Raw genomic sequence first — 19967 nt, 5'->3', positions numbered from 1 at the left:
CCCAACCCCGTGAACAAATTATACATATCTTTGCAGCCCCCATTGGAAGTAGTCTACATTTAAAAAAAAAGGAAATTCTTCCCACATTTTCAGGAGTCCAGGCCACAATCTCGGCCTGCGGTCCCCAGGTTTTGACTCTTAAATACATCAAGCAATACTTTTTATTGGAAAGGGGAAAAAAAACAAATGTGTTCTATTACGCTGCTAATTGCGCTGGTTCAGGGAAGGTTTTAAGTTTGTGATTATGCAAATTAATTTTAGAGGAAGTGTAACCATAAACAGCACACGTTCAAACACATTTTGGGCACAATTTCCTGATTATGCCCAAAGCGGAAACTTTACCGTATTATGTTTAGTACAAGCCCTCAAATGTTGACATCATTAAAGATCTCCTTTTCCATTTTTTTCTGCGGGCAATAAAATATTTGATGACATACATCAGAACATATTGTGGTAGGGAGGGAGTGGGTTGCACAAGATATTTAAAGATGCAAATAAGATTATAGTTCTTTCAAATTCCGCTTCAGACTACTCACTATCTGTACATAATGATTTGTGAGGTTAGATGACTTTATCAATCCTGGGGAAACTGCAGTAAGTCAATTGCAGTAAGTGAAACCATTGAAATTCTTTCTGCAATCTTCTCCATATGATAAGATATTTTGCTCTCCAGGCCTGCACTGCTAGGATTTGAATTTTGTAAATTCAAACTTATCAAAATTGCAATTGATAGATCATCAAAATGTCTTCTTTCATGAGATGTGGCATAAGGCAAAGCTTTTGTGCGTACATTCTCTGAACATTTTATGAAGTTCAAAGAATGTTGGATTGCAAGGAGAATTTTTCAAATACATGTGTTGCTTTCTCCAACTTTAACTATCCTTTGGTGAACCAACTATTGATAAACTAACCTAATTATGGTTCCTGATCAGCTTGTTTTTCTTGATTCGATTGAGAAAACTTTTAATTAAGTTTTTGCACATGCCTTCAGGGAATTAAAGAAAGTAATAATTCCAAAGAGAACTTAATATTGACTAATTGGAATGTGGCAAGTTCCTTACTATAAACATTGTAAAGTAATGGGATCCTGATGAAATATCATCGACCCGAACTGTTAACCCTACCTCCCTCTCTCCATGGTGCTCCTGCCCTACTGAGTGTTTCCAGCATTTTCTGTTTTAATTATAAAGTCAAGCCACTTTGGAGATGATGCTCAATATGGATAAATTGGTAATATCCCAGTACCCTTTTATGGCCCAGGAACTTGCTCACAGATAAATCTGGAGGGATGGGTGGTGGGGGATGGGGGGGACAATTCAGCATAGAGTATCTAGTGTTTGAAGGTATTGGAAATCCTTGTTCTGGTTATTATTTTACTACAGACTCAACCAAAATATTGCACTAATACACAGAAATGAATGTAAAGATAATTGAAACAATGAGGCTGTGGGTGTGTGCAGGTAAAGAAATCTTGAATGCTGTTATGGCTATTTTAAGTTTACCATCAAAAACTTCTAGCTCATCAAATTCTTTCTCCGTCTGGAAAAACTCAAAGAATAAGGTGATGTTGTAACCCTTTTCCACAATAATGCTCCAAGCACAGGTCTGGAAGTTGGGATAGCTGTCCGGATAGCCAGGGCTCAGTATAACACCCGTCGAATCGGTTCGCACTTCATTGACTGGACACAGCACTGAAAATAAAACAGAAATAATCAATGATCTTTAAGCACTACAAGGACATCTGTTCAGCAGACTTATTCTTGTGAATAAGCCAAATGAGATGCTGAACTATAGGATATGCCAAGAGGATAAGTTACTGGATTTTCAATTCACTAAAATCCAAATACTTATAAAGATTTTTAATTTTGATTAAATATTTCTTTTGTTCTGGCCTGCATGGAATGAAAAGTGATGGTTTACTATTCTGTCGCGGTAACTTTTGAAGTTTCAAGAATTATCATGCATTCTGGCTCTTAAACAATTCCTTATTGAGGAATTGATGGCAGTGATGGAGAAGAGCACACACAATTGGATTTACTTCCTCTCAGTCGCTAATGCCCGTGTGAGTGTAAAATGGCTTTCTGCATTTTATACTCACATCAATCTCTGCACTCACATTAGTAACTGGAGTAAAGTATTCTCAATGTATCTCAAACACTCTCATATTTCATCCTGACAACATAACGCATGACATTGAGGTTATATGCAATAAAGCTCAGTAGCTTACTGAAAAAAAAACTGACGTATTGAGTCAGAGGAACCAAACCTTCAGCCTTTTGCTTCTGTGAGCTACGTGCCCCTTGTCACACTGTGGTTTATTTCTTTTTAGGAACTGTGACTCCTGATAAGTGGACTCTAATTTACGAGTGAATATTATTCCATTATCTAGAGAAATGTCTGTAGAATCTATTCAGTCTATGAAAGTGAATTAATATCAATAGCCACAGTCATACAAGCAGGATGCTTCACTTCTCATTTCAAACATTAGTGTGACTTCTGCTCTCTTCAGGCTGAGTAACTTTACCAAACCAATTGCCCAAAGAGGTTGTCAGGGCTGACTGTTCATGCAGAATTATTTAAATTTAATTCAATAAAGATATAGGGGTCAAAATTTAGTTACGCCCATTTCGGGGCGGTAACCGAGGCGATGCGGGACTTCCTGGATCCAGCACGGAAGTCTCGTCCCAGCCTCAAAATTCCAATTACCACTTCGTACAGGATTAGGAGCGGTATGTGGGTGCCTCGTGGAGCGCTACACGGCCTCTCCACGTAGCGCTGACGTGTTTCAACGTCCCTCCTTTTCCGTTAAAGAGGAGGGATGCTGCAAACTCTGTAGGCCCTTTTTGAAGACTTCCAGTGGGCCACCAGGACTAATGGGTGCTGTTGCCGCAGCCCGGCTCTAAATCAGAGTGCCTGGCTACATGATCGCGGCATGGACCCTGCGAAAGGAACGGCTAAAGCCCGACCAGTAAGGGGGTGGCGAAATAAAAGACGGTGGCTTGCGGGGTAGCACACCATACTTTAAAGTTTCACCCTGTGATAGGTGACCGGCCCGGTTCACGATGTGCGAGGCAAAAAGGGGTCGCTCAGCGGGGGCACGGCGCTTTGGCATTCACGTCTATGCTAACTCCCACACAGTTTCGGGGGGGCTGGTAGCGCAGCCCAAGATCTAATTATAAATTGTACAAAATTTTAAAGGCAGTTAGATTAAGGGGGAAAAATTTTTATAGCCCAATTAGTGACTCCAGGGGGTTACCGCCTCCCGGGAAGATGCCCCGGAGTTTGCAGAGAGTCTGCCATGGCAACGTTGCACCCCAGGATTAACGCCCTAGGTCACCACACAACCAGCGAAGACGTCATCGCCGTACACGGTGACCCCTTACCGCCCCACGGGGGATATTGTCCTGCGGGCCACGAGGCTGGTGTGGACGGACGTCAACTCCTCTCGGGGTGGTGCTTTAAGGGGATGGCACCAGCGCCCCGGGCCACCATCTTTTTTTGTCAGCCGATTCTCGGGTCGGCTCGACAATGGTAGTCCGAGCTTGGTCTGGGCCGCCATCGTGCAGCCCAACACTCCATCTTGGGTGCTGGTCTGCTGGCCCAGTTGCACGCTACTCTGGTGGTCCAGTGGAGGCCATCAGAGTCTGTGCAGAGTGTGCAATGGCCCTCCCCTTTAAGCGAAGGGGAGGGGCATTGAAGCGCATCAGTTCTACGCGGAGCATCTACGTAGCGCTTGACTCCCCACCACAGTATCATCCTGGTTACCGCCCCCAAAGGAAATGGAGTGCAGGAGATTGCGCACCGCTTCCTTTCAGGGAAGGCAAGGGCAATTCCAAGGCGGGCTGGGACTTCCTCGCTTGGTGTCAAAAGTCCCACCTCCGGACGGTTACCGCCCTCAATCGGGGCGTGGGCCAATTTCACCCCGTGATAGTCCAAAAGGTGGCTAGAATTTCGGTAGTCTTCCTTTGATTTAATAGACGGTGAGAGGGCCACTGTGTGCTGCTGGGATGTTAAGGAGAGCATCTCACCATAAACGTAGCCTTTTTAAACATCAGATGTCTGCAAAGAATTCTGATTCCTGATTCCTCATAATAATTGCTGATTTCATCATCTACAAAAATGTGTTCGAGGGAGTCATGCAACCTGAGAGCGTGAAGGAGCTGGAACACACAAGCTTCTGACACATGGGCCCCAATATTTATGGGGAGGCAGGGAGGGAGTGGGGGAGGCAGAGCGAAACCCCCAAAATCCCGGGGATGCAAAGATCTTGCCGCATTTCACGGCAGGACCTCATTATCATTTTTGTCTTCGGTTTCCTGCCCGACAGTCAGATAAATTGACAGTTAGGGATGGTCCCCAGCAACCAGGAAAGATCAGGGCTTGGAGGAGGGGAGATTGGCCAATTCCAGGGCAGGTGACTACAGACCGGGAGTTTGAGGGAGGGGCATCAGCCGAATGTGGGGTCGGAAGCTAGAGATTGGGGGGGGGAGGGGCTGGCGGGATGGGCGGTTGGAGCGTGGGGAATGTCAATCGCAATGGTTTGCTTAATGGGACGGGGGCAGCACTCCTTCTCCTCCTGGCCCACAAAGAGTGCTCTAAAAAGCACTTACCTTTTGCGGCCAGCTGCTCCTATCTCTTTTTTGCTGCTGGGTTTCCCCAGCTCTGGGAAAACCAGCTGGCAGCTGTTAAATTTAAATCAGGCTCCAAACTGCACTGTGAGAACCTGATTTAAATGTCATTAGAAAGTGTATCCAAGGTGGGACACACTCACAGCACAATAAGTGTCGTTGTAAAAATGGTGGCAGGTGCATATGTAGCGGGTTGGGGAAATGTTTCCTGACTTTTAAGTTTGAACCCCTGCTCCCGACCATCTCCCGCCCATTGTGGGGTTTAATATCACCTCCATGTTTTCTTGTGACACTGAAGAATTTATGACATGTCATAGGCGTCTACGACACTATTTAGTGGTCTTTGCACGGGAGGTGCATATGTAGTCATTTTGTCGGGACATAATTGATTGTGGTCACAGAATATATACTAAACAGTATTATGAAACAAGCAGGAGAGTGGATTAAAATAGATGGCTCGTGGAGAAAACTGTTGGCACTGACGAGATGGACCAAATGCCTGTTTCAGGGCTGTAACATTCTGTGATTTATTCTTCGGTCCTTGTTGAATGTGTGATGACATTATGAGCTTGTTTTATAGCATGCCTATGATTTAAAAATAGGTTTGTGCATATCATAGAGAGTAAAGGATAACAGGAGAAAGTATAGACATCCAGGAAAGAAAGAAGAAACTTGTATTTATATAGCTCCATTTACATCCTTGAATTTCGAGAGTACTTCACAGTCAACGAATATTTTTGAAGTGTAGCCACTTCTTTTATTAGGATATGTGGCAGTCAATTTGCAAACAACATGAGATAAATGACCCACTAATCTATTTTTGGTGCTGTTGATTAAGAGATGAATGTTGTCAGGACACAGAGAGACCTTCTTGGGCTGAAAATTCAGGCCTCGCCGGTAATACAGCCAAGCTTGCCGAAGATACAAAGATGGGAGGAAAAGCAATGTGTGAGGAGGACACAAAAAATCTGCAAAAGGACATAGACAGGCTAAGTGAGTGGGCAGAAATTTGGCAGATGGAGTATAATGTTGGAAAGTGTGAGTTCATGAATTTTGGCAGAAAAAAAAATCAAAGAGCAAGTTATTATTTAAATGGAGAAAGATTGCAAAATGTCACAGTACAGCAGGACCTGGGGGAACTTGTGCATGAAACACATGTATGCGGTACAGTAAATGATCAGGAAGGCCAATGAAATCTTGGTCTTTATTGCAAAGGGGATGGAGGATAAAAGCAGGGAAGTCTTGCTACAGCTATACAGGGTATTGGTGAGGTCACACCTGGAATACTGCGTGCAGTTTTGGTTTCCATATTTACGAAAGCATATACTTGCTTTGGAGGCAGTTCAGAGAAGGTTCACTAGGTTGATTCCGGAGATGAGGGGGTTGACTTATGAGGAAAGGTCGAGTAGGTTGGACTTCTACTCTGAGAGGTGATCTTATTGAAACGTATAAGATTATGAGGGGGCTTGACAAGGTGGATGCAGAGAGGATGTCTCCAGTGATGGGGGAGACTAGAACTAGAGGGCATGATCTTAGAATAAGGGGCCGCCTATTTAAAACTGAGATGATGAGGAATTTCCTCTCCCAGAGGGTTGTAAATCTGCCCAACTCAAAGATCTGTGGAAGCTGGGACATTGAATAAATTTAAGACAGAAATAGACAGTTTCTTAAACAATAAGGAGATAAGGGGTTATGGTGAGCGGCAGGGAAGTGGAGTTGAGTCCATGATCAGATCAGCCATGATCTTATTGAATGACGGAGCAGGCTCGAGGGGCCGTATGGCCTACTCCTGCTCCTATTTCTTATGTTCTTATGTTGGTACGAAATGCGCACGGACCCGGCGAGGCCTCACAAAAGCTGGTTTTCGGGCGCAATACGCATGCACCGAAAACCGGCTTTTCCGATCTGTCAAGATTTCTCCGCATCCCTGGAAGAAAGACATCTGCGGGAGAGATTGGGCTATTTGCCTAACTCATACCCAGCAAATGTTCTTCAAACTTTTACGCCAGTTGAAAGCAGGCGCATAGCTTACTTTTACCAGCATAAGAGTTTTAAAACATATAAAAATTAAATTTAAGCACTCATTTTTATATTAAAAACCTTGTCCATTAAGGTAAGTTTATTTTTAACACTATTAAAACAGATTTAAAATAATTCCAAAAAATATATTTTTTTCCAAAACATTTAATTTCATTTAAGTTCAATTAATTTTAAATATGTGAGGTGTTTTATTTATTTATTATGCTGTGTTTTAGTGTTTTAGGGTTTTTTCTCATTGATAGTAATGGGAGTCCGTAGAAACAGAGCTCCTATTTGTATCAATGAGAATACTGCATAGTGATTGGTGGTCCCAGCCCACGTGACTCCAGTTTTTCCATACGTACTTCGAAGAAAGGCCCCATGTGCTGGTCAGCAAATCTAGGCCTCCGACCGGGATCTTACATTTTTCCGGGATCAACAGGTAGATTCGTAGAATTGTTTTGGGTCGGAGGGATTCGTACGAAGGAAGCCTCCGACTGCAATTCTCCCCCCAGTCTTGTCCAAATAGTGACATAGGATTTTTTACCGAAACCTGAACAGGTAGGCAGGACATTCTAATGGCTGATGGGCGGAAATTGCACCCCAACTAAAAAGTGGCACACCGACCGTTTTTTTCCTTTTTTCTCTGCCCCAGTCCATGGGATGGAGAGTTGACCGATATTCAGGTCTTTAACTTTTTTTTATGATGGGTGCAGTATTCGTGGCGGCTGTGGGGTGGAAGTGCCTTTGGAGCGGAGCTGATGCGTCACAACGTCCCTCCCCCTTCAGTAAAGGCGGGGGGCCACTGCGAATTCTGCAGTTACGTTAGTGGCACCCATTGGGCCACTGGGAAGGTTTTCTGCTGGGCCAGCGGTCTGGTACCCAAGAGGGGGTGCTAGACGGTCTGTTGGTGGCTTGGGCGAACGCATGGGTGCCATTGTCGGGCCAACCTGGTAGTCAGCTGACAATTAAAATAAAATGGCGGTCGCGGCAGAGCGCCCTCCCCTTTAAGGACGGACGCGCCACCCAGACATACACAGTTTCCCGTCAGGGAATGCTGTCAGGGGCAACAAGCAGCGGCCACTCTGCTCCTGTGGGGCAATTTCCCATGCGGGGCGGAAAGGGGGTGATGTCAGTCGGAAGGAGGTCAGCACATGCCCGATGGGGCGGCTACACAGACGACATGGTGCCGATCACCGCAGGCAAAAACATGGAGGTCAATTTCATAAATGTCAGTGACTCCACGCTGACTAGGCAGTGAGTCCTCACCCACGACTCTTATTGAATCTCTGACAATACAGCACTCTCTCAGTATAGCACTAGAGTGTCAGTGTGCTCAAGTCCTAGAGTAAGGCATTGAGCCATTAAGGTTTTACCACTGAGCTAAGTGGATACAGGAGTGTGTTATATTACATTGAAATACTGAGGGTTTTAATGGTATCAAAGATGAGGAGAGAAGTGATTGTTGTTTATTAATATTGTCTCAAACCTGAGAAATGTTGAAATCATCAAATATGCCAATATGTATTTTTTCTTTATAATACATACAAAATGGGCCCAAATTTGGTGAAACACAAGTTCCACCCATTTTTCGGCAGTCCCCGGGCGGTGCGTGATTTTTTACCGCTCGGTACCGCTAGGGCCGAGTGGGTGGAAGTTTAATCCCGCTTTTCTCGGCGGTAATCGGAGTGGAGTGTGTAAAGTCCTGTCCCCTCAGTACAGATTCACACGAGGCATGTCGTGAAGTCAAGGTCACTCTGGACCTGCACCTTTATTTCACAGCTCTGGAATGCTGCACTTGCCTGAGACCTGTCCTTATATACCTGTCTCTTGCAAGTGCACCCCTGGTGGTAAGGTATGCTGGTGGTTACAGGTCACGTCTTATTACAGCCATGTATAGCATATTAGGATACAGTTATATATAATAATTTAAGATACATGACAGAGTGCAGTGGGCGGTGGCAGAGTGCAGCGGGCGGTGTCCGGCGGAGGAGGCCTTTCGACTCTGGAATCTTCGGCTCCCAAGTTGTGCGCACGCACGCGCGACTGACAGGCTCCGCCCCCCCGAGAGGCACTGACGAGAGGCCAGAGACTGCCAGCCTGAGATCGCTGTGGGGGGACAGGGGGGAGAAGAGATCACTGTGGGAGAGTGGTGGGGAGAGGGGAGAGTTCACTGTGGGGAGGGGGAGATTGCTGTGTGAGGGGAAGAATTCGCTGTGGGGAGGGGGGAGAGCGCTCTGGGGAGGGAAGAGGACGCTGTGGGGAGGGGGGAGATCCCTGTGGGGGAGAGAGACTGGGGGGTGAAAAAGTGAGAAAGACTGGTGGGGGGAGAGACTGGGGCGGGGAGAGACTGGGGGCTGAGAGAGACTGGGGGCTGAGAGAGACTGGGGGGTAGGAGAGACTGGGGGGTAGGAGAGACTGGGGGTTGAGAGAGACTGGAGGTGAGAGAGACTGAGGGTGAGAGAGACTAAGGGTGAGAGAGACTGGGGGCGTGAGAGAGACTGGGGGGTGAGAGAGACTGGGGGGTGAGAGAGACTGGGAGGGTAAGAGAGACTGGGGGGGTAAAGAGAGACTGGGGGGGGGTAAGAGAGACTGGGGATGAGAGAGACTGGGGGTGAGAGAGACTGGGGGTGAGAGAGACTGGGGGTGAGAGAGACTGGGGGTGAGAGAGACTGGGTTGAGAGAGGCTGGAGGGTGAGAGAGACTGGGGGTGAGAGAAAGACTGGGGGAGGGGTGAGATAGACTGGGGGGGGTGAGAGAGACTGGGGGATGAGAGAGACTGGGGGGTGAGAGAGACTGGGGGGGGGTAAGAGAGACTGATGGGTGAGTGAGACTGGGGGGTGAGAGAGATTGGGGGGGGGTGAGAGAGACTGGGAGGTGAGAGAGACTGTGGGGACTGAGAGAGATTGGGAGGTGAGAGAGACTGTGGGTTGAGAGAAACTGGAGGGTGAGAGAGACTGGGGTGAGAGAGAGACTGTGGGTTGAGAAAGACTGGGGGAGGGGTGAGAGAGACTGGGAGGTGAGAGAGACTGTGGGTTGAGAGAGGCTGGAGGGTGAGAGAGACTGGGGGTGAGAGAAAGACTGGGGGAGGGGTGAGAGAGACTGGGGGAGTGAGAGAGACTGGGGGGTGAGAGAGACAGGGGGATGAGAGAGACTGGGGGATGAGGGAGACTGGGAGGGGAGTGTAAGAGAGACTGGGGTTTGAGAGAGACTGTGGGGGTGAGAGAGACTGGGGTGTGAGAGAAACTGGGGGGGTGAGAGAGACTGGGGGGTGAGAGAGACTGGGGGGGTAAGAGAGTGACTGATGGGTGAGAGAGACTGGGGGGGTGAGAGAGACTGGGGGGGGTGAGAGAGACTGGGGGGGTGAGAGAGACTGGGGGGGTGAGAGAGACTGATGGGTGAAAGAGACTGATGGGTGAGAGAGACTGATGGGTGAGAGAGACTGGGGGGGTGAGAGAGACTGGGGGGGTGAGAGAGACTGGGAGGGTGAGCGAGACTGGGGGCTGAAAGAGACGGGGGGTGAGAGAGACTGGGTTGAGAGAGGCTGGAGGGTGAGAGAGACTGGGGGTGAGAGAAAGACTGGGGGAGGGGTGAGAGAGACTGGGGGGGTGAGAGAGACTGGGGGGTGAGAGAGACTGGGGGGGGTAAGAGAGACTGATGGGTGAGAGAGACTGGGGGGTGAGAGAGATTGGGGGGGGTGAGAGAGACTGGGAGGTGAGAGAGACTGTGGGGGCTGAGAGAGATTGGGAGGTGAGAGAGACTGTGGGTTGAGAGAAACTGGAGGGTGAGAGAGACTGGGGTGAGAGAGAGACTGTGGGTTGAGAAAGACTGGGGGAGGGGTGAGAGAGACTGGGAGGTGAGAGAGACTGTGGGTTGAGAGAGGCTGGAGGGTGAGAGAGACAGGGGGTGAGAGAAAGACTGGGGGAGGGGTGAGAGAGACTGGGGGAGTGAGAGAGACTGGGGGGGTGAGAGAGACAGGGGGATGAGAGAGACTGGGGGATGAGAGAGACTGGGGGGGGGGGTAAGAGAGACTGGGGTGTGAGAGAGACTGTGGGGGTGAGAGTGACTGGGGTGTGAGAGAAACTGGGGGGGTGAGAGAGACTGGGTGGGTGAGAGAGACTGGGGGCTAAGAGAGTGACTGATGGGTGAGAGAGACTGGGGGGGTGAGAGAGACTGGGGTGTGAGTGAGACTGGGGGGGTGGTGAGAGAGACTGGGAGGGGTGAGAGTGACTGATGGGTGAGAGAGACTGGGGGGGGTGAGAGAGACTGGGGGGGTGAGAGAGACTGGTGGTGTGAGAGAGACTGGGAGGGGTGAGAGTGACTGATGGGTGAGAGAGACTGGGGGGGTGAGAGAGACTGGGGGGGTGAGAGAGACTGGGGGGGTGAGAGAGACTGGGAGGGTGAGCGAGACTGGGGGCTGAAAGAGACTGGGGGGTGAGAGACTAATAACATTTTTATTATAGTTCATTAATAAAGGAGTAAATAAGACTTTATTAGATCATTTATATTATTGCCTAACATTAGAAAATACTACGATCCATTTAAAAATACATCAAACTGTGGAGAATTATAAAGATCTGTGTAATATCAAACAAACCTGTCAGCTCTGTGTACATATCGTCCACTTAAGATCCACTTAAAAGCACCTTCTCCAGGACGGTGTGCAGTTCCGGTGTATGTCATGAAACTTGCACTTTTGGGTGGTATGTGGGTGGTCTACATGGGCGGGCGATGTGCATACTGCCCGGCGGCATGTCACTCATAAAACTTCGGGCAGTATGTCGGCGGTATGTATTTGTTTTTTGATGAAGCTTGTGTTTTTGGGCGGTAAGCGAGCGATAGTGGGTGGCATGTCGATGGATTTCAGGCCATATGAAATTCTTATAGGAGGACAAATCTGTGAAGTTTTGGAGGTAACTGAGCTAATAATGAGGAATTAAAAGGTCCTGTATTGTATGTGACTGGAAATGATAGTCAATTGTTGACCATTGAGCCCATAAACTTTTATGTGACTGTTTAATAGCAGGACATGCTGTGCCTTTATTGATTATCAAGTCTGCAATGTAATTGTGATGTTCTGAAGGTTACAGGGATATTGAATAAAACACTCTCAGCTACTGTTTGTTCTCTGCAATATGTATGACTTAGTGTTTGCATCTTGCCATTGATTTTGAAGTTTCTATCTTCTACGCTTATTGCTGAGCTTTGCTAAGCAAGCTTTTAAATTCTGGTATCAAATCAAATTTAGACCTGCAGTTGTAATTCTGGTAACAGAAAGGGCAGGAGTACAGTGGAGTGGGGGAGTTGGTGGGGACTTCATTAGTTAGACAAACAGCATCACACACTTCAAATTGATTCATTATTACAGGTGTATGGGAACACAGACCATGTAAACTATTCAAAGTGCTGAACAATGCAGAAAGCTCTACTTACTGTCCTTTATAGGTAACTGTACAGATTATCTTCAATAAAAAGTTTAATTGTTACAATTTTAAAGAAACTTTGAAGTCAAAGAAAACACTCATTGATTTGTGTTTATGTTGAATGATATGATTCTGCGAAGTAAAAACCCGACAGATATTACCGTCGATGGAATTTCTTACATTTGATCTCAAAGGACCATATGCCTGAAATTCTGATCTTGGCCAAGGCAGACCTAGGCAGAATTTCTGGTCAAGGGATCAAGGGGTCTAAACCAGGTTGCACCTGGAAACTGGCAAATTCTTTTTTCTCTGTTAGCTCCAGTCATTTTCCAGTTGACAGGACCATAGGTGTAATTTTCGTCCACATAAGCCCGCTTCTCCCAACTGCATCAGGGAGCATGTCATGGACAAGGTCTTGGCTGGCCCTGGGAATTTACAAACGAGTCCTGCTGAGGCCCCAGTAAAGCCCCCACCACCCCCCCTCCCCCCCCGCCCTTGCCAGGGGTATCAATAATATCAATGTACCAGAGATATGGCTCCCGTAGGAGTTAAAGATCCCTTGAAGCCAATTTGTTTTTTTGCTGGAAAGTCATCTGGGCGACGCTACAGCAGGGGCTGTATGCCATCACATTTCTGTTGGTGGATCAGGGGAGTCGCTGCTGATGTGCCATCCAGAACAGGCCAATGGCTCAATTTCTCAGGATTTAAGACAAGGCCGGCACATGTGGTTGTACACCGTGGAGTTGAAACTCTGAAATTTCAGCCCCTATATTTTTTTACAGCAATACAACAAAGACTCTTCAGAAATATGATAGGATGGAAAGCAATCATTTATGTTAAAATGCATCAATGAATTTGGGATTGTTTTAAAAGAATGACAGTGATGAATGCATAAATGTGAAGTACAAACCTTCACAAGATGGAGGAGCAGAATCCATTTGCAAACGTTCTCCTAGTCGACAAGTAAGAATCTCGTTACCAATCAGTGTGAATCCTGGTAAACAATGGAACCTTATCAGGTCTCCTGTGGGGTAATTAGAACAATAATTAAGTTTCAAATTTTTATCTAAACTTATGAGTTCAAACACTTCATAACATAAATTGTAACCATTGACTTGACTTGATGGAGGGAATTTTAACCTAAAAAAAGGATTGGTTGGGGGCATTGGGGTAGTTAAAGTGTTAAAAATCTGAATTCCGACCTGAACCTGCCACCAACCCGTCCACTTCTGGTTTTAATAAACGCGGGACGGGGCGCAACAACCAACCAGCTGCCAGGAGATGGGTGGTCTGTTTAAATATTATAATGAGGTTGGAAGCCTCTGCTTTAACCTTCATTTTGTACTTAACTTTAGCTGGTTGGGTTTTACAGGCCTCGTGAAACCTGCCAGCTAATACAAGGCAAGGACTGTTGGGTCCAGGAGGTAAGTGCCTTTAAATTTACCTTCTGAATCCAGGGTCTCTGCATAACCCACCCCCTGCGATTGGAGACCGCCTCCCCCCTCCCCCCTACCCCCCCCCCCGGGCCTCCGATCCCAAACACAAGGCACTCCCCCACCCTGCTCCTCTGGCTTCTCCCCGGCCGCAACCCAATCCCTCCCTCCCTCCTCTCTGTGGCCTAGTGCCGAAGGCCCATGCACAGGGAGCCAGCCAGCCTCTCCACCTGGCTGGCTGTGGGTGGGAAACAGAGGCTTCCCATGCAAATCAGGCCCTGCCGTTAAATTCAGTGCTGGCAGGAAATCCGTTCTCCCGGGTTTCCCAACCGACTAAGATTTCCCTCCTGTACCCAACCCGTCTTCCCCATTAAAATTCAGTCCTATATGTTTCTAATGGGGGTGAAGTAAAGTCTTCTGGCATTATTTACTTATACCTTTAATCAAATAGACTTCAAATAAAGTTACGAAGCAAGACTGAAGAGATATCAATCCAAATCAATGTAAAATGAGGAATGGGTGTTCAGAGTGGCCAGATTTGGAGTTTTAAGTATTTCTGTTGGTATGGGCTAACTCCAAACCTAGTTAGAAAGGAAAAAAAACATACATGTATATAGCGCCTTTCATGACCACAGACCATCTACAATCTGCTCTACCTAGGACTCTACCCAAACCATTTAATCTTTTGAGGAATGCTTCTGGAAAGGCGGAACTCCTATACCAAATATAAATCAAGCAAATTTCAGAATATTTTTCTAAACTTACTTGCTTACTTATTTATAACAGAACGATTGCATTCATTTGTGTGACACATTGAAGTTGTCAAATGTTCATGAACTATCATATTCCACACAGCATTCAATCATCTTTATCTGTACCTATCCTGATAACATTAAACCTATTTCTAACCAGATATCAATCGATACAGAATCATAGAAACATAGAGACATAGAAAATAGGAGCAGGAGCAGGCCATTCGGCCTTTCGAGCCTTCAATATGATCATGGCTCATCATGTAACTTCAGTATCTCACTCCTGCCTTCTCTCCATACCCGCTGATGCCCTGAGCCATAAGGGCCACATCTAACTCCCTCTTCAATATGTCCAACGAACTGGACTCAACAACTTTCTGTGGTAGAGAATTCCACAGGTTCACCACTCTCTGGGTGAAAAAGTTTTTCCTCATCTCGGTCCTATATGGCTTACCCCTTATCCTTAGACTGTTCTGGACTTCCCCAACATCGGGAACATTCTTCCTGCATCAAACCTGTCCAGTCCCGTCACAATTTAATATGTTTCTACGAGATCCCCTCTCATTTTTCTAAATTCCCATGAGTATAAGCCTAGCCGATCCAGTCCCATATGTCAGTCCTGCCATCCCAGGAATTAGTCTGGTGAACCTTCACTGCACTCCCTCAATAGCAAGCACGTCCTTCCTCTGATTAGGAGACCAAAACTGCACACAATACTCAAGGTGCGGTCTCACCAAGGCCCTGTACAACTGCAGTAAGACCTCCCTGCTCCTATACACAAATCCGCTTGCTATGAAAACCAGCATGCCATTTGCTTTCTTTACTGTCTGCTGTACCTGCATGCCTATCTTCAGTGACTGATGTACCATGACACCCAGGTCTTGTTGCACCTCCCCTTTTACTAATCTGTCACCATTCAGAAAATAATCTGTCTTCCTGTTTTTGCCACCAAAGTGGATAACCTCACATTTATCCACATTATAATGCATCTGCCATGCATTTGCCCATTCACCTAACCTGGCCAAGTCATCCTCTTGGCATCCTCCTCACAGCTCACACTGCCACCCAGCTTAGTGTCATCTGCAAACTTGGATTAAATTCCTTTGTCCAAATCATTAATGTATATTGTAAATAGCTGGGGTCCCAGCATTGAACCTTGTGGCACTCCACTAGTCACTGCCTGCCATTCTGAAAACGACCCGTTTATTCCTACTCTTTGCTTCCTGTCTGTGAACCAGTTCTCTATCCACGTCAATACATTACCCCAGTACCATGTGCATTAGTTTTGCACACCAATCTCTTGTGTGGGACCTTGTCAAAAGCCTTTTGAAAGTCAAAATACACCACATCCACTGGTTCTCCCTTATCCACACTACTCGTTAAGTCCTCAAAAAATTCCAGAAGATTTGTCAAGCATGATTTCCCTTTCATAAATCCATGCTGACTTGGACCGATCCCGTCACTGCTTTCCAAATGCGCTGCTATTACATCTTTAATAATTGATTCCAGCATTTTCCCCACCACGATGTCAGGCTAACTGGTCTATAATTCCCTGTTTGCTCTCTCCCTCCTTTTTTAAAAAGTGGGTTACATTAGCTACACTCCAATCCATAGGAACTGATCCAGAGTCCATGGAATTTTGGAAAATGACCACCAATGCATCTACTATTTCTAGGGCCACTTCCTTAAGTACTCTGGGATGCAGGCTATCAGGCCCTGCGGATTTATTGGCCGTCAGTCCCATTAGTTTCCCTAACACAATTTCCTGACCAATAAAGATTTCCCTCATTTCCTCATTCTAGCTAGACCTTTGGTACCCTAGTATTTCCGGAAGGTTATTTGTGTCTTCCTTCGTGAAGGCAGAACCAAAGTATTTGTTCAAATGGTCTGCCATTTCCTTGTTCCCCATTATGAATTCACCTGATTCTGACTGCAAGGGACCTATATTAGTCTTCACTAACCTTTTCTCTTCACATATCCATAGAAGCTTTTGCACTCAGTTTTTATGTTCCATGCAAGCTTGCTCTCATAATCTATTATCCCGCTCCTAATAAAACCCTTAGTCCTCCTCTGCTGTATTCTAAATTTCTCCCAGTCGTCCGGTTTGCTGCTTTTTCTGGCCAATTTATATGCCTCTTCCTTGGATTACATTATCCCTAATTTCCCTTGTTAGCCACGGTTGAGCCACCTTTCCTGTTTTATTTTTACGCCATTCAGGGATGTACAATAGTTTGTCGTTCATCCATGTGATCTTTAAATGTCTGCCATTGCTTATCCACCATCAACCCTTGAAGTATCATTCGCCAGTCTATCCGAGCCAAATCACGCTGCATAGCATCGACGTTTCCTTTCTTTAAGTTCAGGACCCTAGTTTCTGAATTAATTGTGTCACTCTCCATATTAATGAACAATTTTACCACATTATGGTCACTCTTCCCCAAGGGGCCACGCACGACCAGATTGCTAATTAATCCTCTCTCGTTACACAAGACACAATCTAGGATGGCCTGCTCTATAGTTGGTTCCTCGACATATTGGTCTAGAAAACCATCCCTTATACACTCCAGGAAATCCTCCTCCACAATATTGCGACCAGTTTGGTTAGCCCAATCAATATGTAGGTTAAAGTCACCCATGATAACTGCTGTACCCTGAATGCATGCATCCCTAATTTCCTGTTTGAAGCCATCCCCAACCTCCCTACTTCTGTTTGTTGGTCTGTATACAACTCCCACTAACGTTTTCTGCCCTTTGGTGTTTCGCCGCTCTACCCATATAGATTCTACATCATCCAAGCTAATGTCCTTCCTTACTATTGTATTAACCTGCCCTTTAACCATTAGTGCTACCCCACCTCCTTTTCCTTCCTGTTTATCCTTCCTGAATATTGAATACCCCTGGATATTAAGAACCCAGCCTTGGTTACCCTCGAGCCATTCTCCGTAATCCCAATTACATCCGACCCATTAACAGCTATCTGCGCCGTTAATTCATCCACCTTATTAAGAATGCTCCTCGCATTGAGACTCAGAGCCGTCAGGCTTGTTTTTTTAACACTCTTTGTCATTTTAGAATTATGTTGTAATGTGGCCCTTTTTGATTTTTGCCCTTGATTTCTCTGCCCTCCACTCTTGTTTGTCTTCTTTCTACCTTTTGCTTCTGCCCACTCTTATTTCTCTCTGCCTCCCTGCATAGGTTGCTATACCCCTACCATATTAGTTTAACTCCTCCCAACAGCACTAGCAAACACTCTGCCTAGGACATAGGTTCTGGACCTGCCCAGGTACAGACCGCCCAGTTTGTACTGGTCCCACCTCCCCCAGAACCGGTTCCAATGCCCCATGAATTTGAATCCCTCCTGCTTGCACAATTCCTCAAGCCACTTATTCATCTGAACTATCCTGCAATTCCTACTCTGACTCGCACATGGCACTGGTAGCAATCCTGAGATTACTATCTTTGAGGTCCTATAGGTCCTACTTTTTAATTTAACTCCAGCTCCCTCAATCAATTGGTTTGTATGGGAACCAAGGACAAAAAGACAAGCTGAACTTTATTCTCAACAGGTCTATATTGGATTCAATGTTCAGGATATTAGTGAAACACTCCAGGTCATTTTGTTTCTAACACTAGGGGGATCATTTTAATCTAAACTGCCTGGTGGGAAACTGATGGGAGAGGTTCGGCTGCCTGTTTTATATCATGCCCGAATCCACTTTCTATTGAAGTCAGTTTCCCACCAACAGGGTAGGTTAAAATTACTCCCTAGATCTTTGGTCGAATGCAAAATTTCCTTCTTAAGAAGCAAACTCTTGTTTGAAAAATGAAGCTACATCTGAAGGATAACAACGTCAGCAATAATGTCTTGTTCAAGAATCTAAACACTACTGTGAAGGTGCAACAGAAAGAATGAAGCATAATTTGAAGGATCTAAAATAAAGGCATCTCTCCTGTTCTGTTTTCAAAAGCCAGTGGTGAGGTGGAAGGAGACAGTGGCAAACAGGATTGTAGATAAACAATGGGATGTGTTTTTAAAAAGGATATTTCAATGTTGCAGAGTAAATATGTACCATTAAAAAAGGAGACTTCATCAAATTTCAGGATGCTGTGAATAAATAATGTGCTTAGAAACAAACTACAATTGAAAATGTGGGCCAGTCCTTGGCTGTAATGTGGTAGTAATTGGATGTATCTCACTTCTGCACATATTTCATGACAGAAAACGAAGTTGGGAATTGCAGTACCCTCTGGAAGATGCCAATTGAAGCACCGGGGACAACCTCTGCCCTTTTGCACACATGCTTTCTTTGTACTCAAACTGCATGCAGCACTGTGCCTTATGGTCGAGCTGACAGCCAAGGAACAACAAACAGATGCTGAGGTGCTCCACTGCTGTTAGGGGCTTTCTCAGTGGGATCATTGTTGCAGTGGATAGAAACCTAAGAGGCATATGCCCAGTGTTTCTTCTTCAAATAATGTGCGCACCAGAGTCTGTCACATAATGAAGGCATCATATTTGCTTCCTGGATAACAGCTGTTGACATACATAATTATATTTCTGTGGTCATACCACCCAGATATTAATTGAGTATAAATCCTTGCTCTTCATAAAGGTTATTCGGTTGAAATGAAGAGCCATGATATCCAGATGTGTACCAGGTGTGACGCTGTGCTCAAGGGAACCATGTCATGTGCTGAAAACTGCATCTCCTATCCAGCTGATGCCCCCTTTCCACAAGAAAAACGACGGTGCTGCAACTATATTGTTTTTCGCTCCCCTTATATACCTATGCATTGCAGATTGCCTGATGTGGCAAAGGTCTTCTGAGGTGGTTTAAAAGGACATGGTAACATTAAAGCTTCAAGATGTGATAACTTTAATTTCTAACGAAAGAGTTGTTTCTGATCCAGATAGTATCTGCAGGCCATTGTGAAGCAGATTGTACAACGCTGTGGCAGTCTGCCTTGTGAAGTGGAGGCATTGAATAAAGCTCTCCTGTGAAATGTCCAGGTACAACTTATGGGGTCATGATAGCTGTGACCTGTATTTGCTGACCCCTCATTAACACCTCTTCTTTTGAACCACTAAAGGATTCCCCATTTTCACATCTTTGCAAGGTATGATACTAAAGCCAGCAGCAATCGAAAATAATGAAACAATGTACTGGGGGAGAAAGCAATAATGCAAAATCAATGAATGCATGGAGCAAAATGCAGCCACGGGTACAGAAAAACACAAAATAAAATGAAAAAAAAATGAAATCTTCTCCTTAAAGAGGGCTATTTATGCAGGTCAGGTCCTAAGGACTCTGGTGCACCCAGATTTTATGGACAACCCTTGCATTGTGGATGGAGCGTGGCCCAAAGTCATAAAGTTTGGCTGGAACATTTAAAATAGTATTTAAATGATGGTGTGGAGCTTCACAAAATTCACCACATAGAATGTTAATGAAGTAACACTGTTTAAATGCCACTTCATTTACCTGTAATTGTGTTGCTGTTATACAGTAAAACAGCATGTTATTAATCACAATCTATAGAATCACAGAATCATATCACTTAAAGCTTAGGAGGCAATTTGGCACATCATTCCTGTGCCAATGCTAGCTCTTCAAGTACAGATTGAATTGCATTTTCCTACTCTTTTAAGTATCTTAAAAGAATGGTGTGGCATGTTCTATAAATGCTAAGGATACTCTCTGTAAATGTGGT

The 19967-nt window shown here is 45.6% G+C and overlaps 1 protein-coding gene across 1 annotated transcript in view; it reads right to left on the bottom strand.

Moving 5' to 3' along the window:
• The window catches only part of csmd3b (CUB and Sushi multiple domains 3b), a 3002015-nt gene that overhangs the window by 171031 nt on the left and 2811017 nt on the right, over positions 1–19967 (bottom strand). Inside the window, exons 46-47 of the mRNA XM_070874966.1 lie at positions 12981–13094; positions 1503–1691 (exon numbers count right to left, since the gene is read on the bottom strand). Coding sequence (XP_070731067.1) covers positions 1503–1691; positions 12981–13094 — 303 coding nt within the window. The remainder of the gene's footprint in view (positions 1–1502; positions 1692–12980; positions 13095–19967) is intronic.

This window comes from Pristiophorus japonicus, chromosome 1 (assembly GCF_044704955.1).
Source record: "Pristiophorus japonicus isolate sPriJap1 chromosome 1, sPriJap1.hap1, whole genome shotgun sequence".
NCBI lineage: Eukaryota > Metazoa > Chordata > Chondrichthyes > Pristiophoridae > Pristiophorus > Pristiophorus japonicus.
This window is presented reverse-complemented; position numbering and strand designations above follow the sequence as displayed.